The following is a 6,885-nucleotide window of genomic DNA, read 5'->3' on the forward strand; positions in this document are numbered from 1 at the left end:
AAAGGTCAGGAGAGAATGCTCCTAGAACATAGCCAGGCAGCCCCAAAAATTAACAGCAAGTCAGTGGCCTTGCACCTCTGAAATCAGGACAGTAAATAAAGAGCAACACTCAAAAAGCAAGGGAATTCCAGACAAGAAATCAATCAGGGACAGCTAACATCTCCCAACAAAGGATTCTCCCAGGCAGCAACCAGCCAGGCTTTGAAGCTGCAAGGCTATTCAGTACTAATCAGGGTGGTCATTTGCAACATTCATGCGTTCCCCAAGTAGACAAGAGGTTTTATTTTTCTCCCACCACGGACATTATTCCACAGATATAAACCCCACTTGCCTAGCAAAAAACTGCTCAACCAATGAGGATGCCTGCCATAGATGTGGGCAAAAGGTCAGGAGAGAATGCTACTGGAACATGGCCAGGCAGCCCCGAAAATTCACAGCAACCCAGTGAGTCCGGCCATGAAAGCCTTTGACAACACTCTTTTGCTTCTCAATAATAATATTAATAATAATAATAATAATAATAACCAACTTCATATAATATCCCTTATTATATAATGATAATAATAATAATAAATGTATTTAATACCCCTTATTATATAATAATAATAAAACTTTATTTAATACCCCTTATATTATAATAATAATTTATTTAATACCTCTTATTATAATAACAATAAAAATAAATAAATTTATTTAATACCTCTTATTATATAATAATAATAATAAACTTTATTTAATAAACCTTGTATAATAATAATAAATAAATTTATTTAATATCCTATTATATAATAATAATAAAAACTTTATTTAATATCCCTTATATATTAATAATAATAATAAATAAATTTAATACCCCTTATTATATTATAATAATAAACTTTATTTAATACCCCTTATATTATAATAATAATAATAATAAACACTTTATTTAATGCCCCTTGTTATATAATAATAATAATAATAATAATAATAATCAACTTTATTTAATGCCCCTTATTATATAATAATAATAATAATAATAATAATAATCAACTTTATTTAATGCCCCTTATTATATAATAATAATAATAATAATAATAATCAACTTTATTTAATGCCCCTTATTATATAATAATAATAATAATAAACTTTATTTAATGCCCCTTATTATATAATAATAATAATAATAATAATAATAATAATAATAAACTTTATTTAATGCCCCTTATTATATAATAATAATAATAATAATAATAATAATAATCAACTTTATTTAATGCCCCTTATTATATAATAATAATAATAATAATAATAATAATAATAATAATAATCAACTTTATTTAATGCCCCTTATTATATAATAATAATAATAATAATAATAATAATAATAATAATCAACTTTATTTAATGCCCCTTATTATATAATAATAATAATAATAATAATAATAATCAACTTTATTTAATGCTCCTTATTATATAATAATAATAATAATAATAATAATAATAATAATAATCAACTTTATTTAATGCCCCTTATTATTATATAATAATAATAATAATAATAATAATCAACTTTATTTAATGCTCCTTATTATATAATAATAATAATAATAATAATAATAATAATAATCAACTTTATTTAATGCCCCTTATTATATAATAATAATAATAATAATAATAATAATAATCAACTTTATTTAATGCCCCTTATTATATAATAATAATAATAATAATAATAATAATAATAATAATCAACTTTATTTAATACCCCTTATTATATTATTATTATTATTATTATTATTATTATTATTATTATTTAGTAATGGATGAGCAGGACTTGAGCAGCCCTGGCCTTGGGATCCAGGTGGAGCTCACTCTCCAAACAAAGTCCCTTCTGCACTGCAATATAATCCGGATTATCAAATCAGGAAATCCACCTTGTCTGCTTTGAACTGGATTAGATGGCGGTGTAGACTCATCTAATCCGGTTCAAAGCAGACAAGGTGGATTTCCTGATTTGATAATCCGGAGTATATGGCAGTGCAGAAGGGACTTTATTTGGAGAGAGAGCTCCACCTGAGTCTACACCGCCATCTAATCCGGTTCAAAGCGGATAATCTGGATTCGGGGTGGCAGTGTAGATGGGGTCTGAGAAGGAATGCGGCTGGGCTGCGGCTCCATGCTGTGGGGCCCTGGGAGGTGTAGTTTTGCAAGGTCCCCATTCAGATAGAGCAGGCATGGGCCAACTTGGGCCCTCCCTCCAGGTGTTTTGGACTCCAACTCCCACAATTCCTAACAGCCTACCGGCTGTTAGGAATTGTGGGAGTTGGAGTCCAAAACACCTGGAGGGAGGGCCCAAGTTGGCCCATGCCTGAGATAGAGTGTGCCAAAGGACACCAACTCCGGGCATGGAGCCAAAGCTGTGGAAAGTGGTGCCAAAGCGCATCCATCCCTCCCTCAGTTCTGCAGTGTAGATGCGTCTAGGTCTCCTTCGATGGGCTGGGGGGGGTCTTCCCATTAAGGACACCCCCCTCCCCAATTGGACCACTTGGCAGCTTTGGAGGGGGGCTTCTCATCACCCGAGAGGAAGGAGGCACTTCTCCCCCCCCCCGACCCAGAAGGCATTCGTGTACACACAGAGAGAGAGACACGCATCTGCCTGCATGTCTGGACGCTCCCCAGATACTGTCGGGGGGGCAACTCCAGCCACTCCAGGACCCCCTCCCTTGAAAAGCCCGACAAAAGTCGCATTCCTCTCCCATGCGGGATTGGGAAGGTGGGGGGCTTTGTGGGGGGGGGGGGCTCACGCCATCCAGGCAAGCTGCACCATCAAAAGGGAAAGACACCCCCCCCCACACCTTTATGGCTGGAAGGGGGGGGGGCAAGGGAAGGGCAAGGAGTCCCCGGGAAAGCCCTTCCAAGGAAGAGTTGGGGTCTTCTGGGCTCTGCTTTGGGGAAAGGGTCCCGCCATGGAGGGGGGGGGGGAGCTGGACGGGGGGGGGGGCTGGGGGTCTCCGTGGGGAGAGCCGGGGGGGGGAGGCAGGCTGGGGGCCAAGGAGTCCCCGGGAAAGCCCTGCCGAGGAAGAGTCGGGGTCTTCTGGGCTCTGCTTTGGGGAAAGGGTCCCGTCATGGATGGGGGGGGGGGGATTGGGGGGTCTCCGCCGCTGCTCACCTGGCCGCCCCCTCGGAGGAAGGAAGGGAGGAAGGAAGGGAAGAAGGGAGCCCAGCAGCCCCGACGCAACTAGCCCCGCCGAGCAGATTCGGATTCCCGGCGCATCCGCACTCCCTCTGACGCAGGCGCACCCCCCCCTCCCTCCCTCCCACGCGCGCCCCCGACGCCCCCTCCCTCCTTCTCTCCCCCCCTCCCCTCCTGCGCGCGCACCTGGCCGGCTCGGTTCCCCCCTTTTCCCAGGAGAAGCCTCAGGGAGAAGGAGACCCCCCCCTCCGTCAGGGCGGCGCCTCTGAGAATGGGAGAGACAGGGGGGCCCCCAGAGGACAGCCAGGAGAGCCCCCTTCTGCAAGGCAAGAGAGAAGGAAGGAAGGAAGGCACCCTCCAAGCCCTCCCGGCAGAGGAACATCCAGCCTGTGTGGAAGGAGAAGGAAAGGAGGAGGAGGAGGAGGAGGATAGAAGAGCTGGTAGGGACCCCAAGAGGCCATCCAGTCCAACCGCGCTTCTGCCAGGCAGGAAGGAAAGATAGCACCCTCCAAACCCTCCCGACAGACGAATTATTTAATACCCCTTATTATTTAATAATAATAATAAACAAATGTATTTATCTACTTTCAGCCTCAGGGGAAGAAGAAGGAGAAGAGGAGGAGGAGAATGATAGAAGAGCTGGAAGGGAACCCCAGAGGCCATCCAGTCCAGCCAGGAAGGAAGGAAGGAAGGAAGGCACTGTTCAAGCCCTCCTGGCAGACGAACATCCAGCTTCAGGGGAAGAAGAAGAAAAAGAAGAGGAGGAGGAAGTGGGCACCCAGCCTCTGCTTAACAACAACAGCAACAACAATAGAATAATAGTTGGAAGGGAACCCCAGAGGCCACCCAGTCCAACCCAGCTTCTAACAGGTAGGCAGGCAGGCAGGAAGGAAGGAAGGCACCCTCCAAGCCCTCCCGGCAGAGGAACATCCAGCCTCAGAGGAAGAAGAAGAAGAAGGAGAAGAAGAGGAGGAGAATGATAGAAAACTGAAAGGGAACCCCAGAGGCCATCCAGTCCAACCCTGCGTCTAACAGGCAGGCAGGCGGGCAGGAAGGAAGGGAGGTAGAAAGGAAGGCACCCTCCAAGCCCTCCTGACAGAGCTACATCCAGCCTCAGGGGAAGAAAAGGAGAAGGAGAGGAGGAGGAGGAGAAGGATAGAAGAACTGGAGGGGACCGCAAGAGGCTATCCAGTCCAACCCCGCTTTTGCCAGTCAGGAAGGCAGCATCCAAATCCTCCAGACAGGTGGGCACCCAGCCTCTGCTTAACAACAACAACAACAACAACAAACAACAACAGAATAATAGTTGCAGGGGAACCCCAGAGAGGCCACCCAGTCCAACCCCGCTTATGCCAGGAAGGAAGGAAGGAAGGAAGGAAGGAAGGAAGGAAGGAAGGAAGGAAGGCACAGTTCAAGCCCTCCCGGCAGACGAACATCCAGCCTCAGGGGAAGGAGAAGGAGAGGAGGAGGAGAAGGATAGAAGAGCTGGAAGGGAACCCCAGAGGCCATCCAGTCCAACACTGCTTCTTCCAGGCAGGCAGGCAGCATCCAAATCCTCCAGACAGGTGGGCACCCAGCGTCTGCTTAACAACAACAACAACAACAACAACAACAACAGAATAATAGTTGCAAGGGAACCCCAGAGGCCACGTAGTCCAACCCCACTTCCGCCAGCCAGGTAGGAAGGAAAGAAGGCACCCTGTAAGCCCTCCCAACAAGCTTCCTTTCTGCTTCCCTGGAGAGAGACTAGGACGCAATGGAGAAATGGCTTCAAACTACAAGAGAGGAGATTCCACCTGAACATGAGGAAGAACTTCCTGACTGTGAGAGCTGTTCAGCAGTGGAACTCTCTGCCCCGGAGTGTGGTGGAGGCTCCTTCTTTGGAAGCTTTTAAACAGAGGCTGGATGGCCATCTGTTAGGTGTGCTTTGAATGCAATATACTTGCTTCTTGGCAGAATGGGGTTGGACTGGATGATGGCCCAGGAGGTCTCTTCCAACTCTTGGATTCTAGGATTCTAGGATTCAATGGAACAATGGCTTCAAACGACAAGAGAGGAGATTCCACCTGAACACGAGGAAGAACTCCCTGACTGTGAGAGCCGTTCAGCAGTGGAACTCTCTGCCTTCCCCGGAGGGAGTGTGGTGGAGGCTCCTTCTTTGGAGGCTTTGAAGCAGAGGCTGGATGGCCATCTGTCAGGGGTGCTTTGCATGCAATATTCCTGCTTCTTGGCAGAAGGGGGTTGGACTGGATGATGGCCCAGGAGGTCTCTCCCAACTCTAGGATTCTAGGATTCTATGAATAAAAGATTTTCAAAGTAAACAAAAAATCCAGATGGTCTGCTTTGAACTGGATTATATGGCAGTGTAGAAGGAGCCTGTGATTCCTAGATCCTAAATCTTTGCTTTGCTTTGCTTTGCTTGCCTTCCTTCCTTCCTTCCTTCCTTCCTTCCTTCCTTCCTTCCTTTTTCACACGTACTGCTTTTTCACACGTACTGCTCTCGAGCCAGGCATTGTCCCCCATTCTGTATCTTTGCATTTCATTTTTTCTGCCAAGATACTCCACTTTGGCAGAAAAAATGAAATGCAAAGATACAGAATGGGGGACAATGCCTGGCTCGAGAGCAGTACGTGTGAAAAAGATCTTGGAGTCCTCGTGGACAGGAAGGTGAACATGAGCCAGGAATGTGATGTGGCGGCAAAAAAAGCCAATGGGATTTTGGCCTTCATCAAGAGGAGCCTAGTGTCTAGATCTAAGGAAGTAATGCTCCCCTTGCTCTATTCTGCTTTGGTGAGACCACACCTGGAATATTGTGTCCAATTCTGGGCACCACAATTCAAGAGAGAGATTGACTCTAAGCTGGAATGTGTCCAGAGGAGGGCGACTAAAATGATCAAGGGTCTGGAGAACAAGCCCTATGAGGAGCGGCTTAGGGAACTGGGCATGTTTAGCCTGAAGAAGAGAAGGCTGAGAGGAGATATGATAGCCATGTATAAATATGTGAGAGGAAGCCACAGGGAGGAGGGAGCTGATCAAGGGTCTGGAGAACAAGCCCTATGAGGAGTGGCTTAAGGAGCTGGGCATGTTTAGCCTGAAGAAGAGAAGGCTGAGAGGAGATATGATAGCCATGTATAAATATGTGAGAGGAAGCCACAGGGAGGAGGAGGGAGCAAGATTGTTTTCTGCTTCCCGGGAGACTAGGACGCAATGGAACAATGGCTTCAAACTACAAGAGAGGAGATTCCATCTGAACATGAGGAAGAACTTCCTGACTGTGAGAGCTGTTCAGCAGTGGAACTCTCTGCCCCGGAGGGTGGTGGAGGCTCCTTCTTTGGAGTCTTTTAAGCAGAGGCTGGATGGCCATCTGTCAGGGGTGCTTTGAATGCAATATTCCTGCTTCTTGGCAGAAGGGGGTTGGACTGGATGGCCCAGGAGGTCTCTTCCAACTCTTTGATTCTATGATTCTATGATTCCTTCCTTTTTGCCACCAAAGTGCAGGACTATCTATTTCTCCCTCTTGCTGGTCTTGGCCCTGCTCTCTAACCTGTGGTCACTCTGGGTCTTGGTCCAGTTCTGTGGGCATTGGGAGCCCATCCCAGGACCGGATTTCGTTCCCTTTGGCCACTCCCAGGAGCCACAGACAGTTCTCTTTCTAGCATGCCAAACTGGCCACCCCTCCGCAGCTGCCGGTGTTCCATGCTGCATGCCAT

General features: G+C 45.8%; 1 protein-coding gene across 1 annotated transcript in view; it reads right to left on the reverse strand.

The window, feature by feature from the left end:
- The window catches only part of PRRT4 (proline rich transmembrane protein 4), a 64,679-nt gene extending 57,794 nt beyond the window's left edge, over nt 1-6,885 (reverse strand). The window contains exons 1-2 of the mRNA XM_067468357.1: nt 6,720-6,885; nt 3,152-3,562 (exon numbers count right to left, since the gene is read on the reverse strand). Of these exons, the coding sequence (XP_067324458.1) occupies nt 3,152-3,562; nt 6,720-6,885 (577 nt within the window). The remainder of the gene's footprint in view (nt 1-3,151; nt 3,563-6,719) is intronic.

Source organism: Anolis sagrei, chromosome 5 (assembly GCF_037176765.1).
Source record: "Anolis sagrei isolate rAnoSag1 chromosome 5, rAnoSag1.mat, whole genome shotgun sequence".
NCBI lineage: Eukaryota > Metazoa > Chordata > Lepidosauria > Squamata > Dactyloidae > Anolis > Anolis sagrei.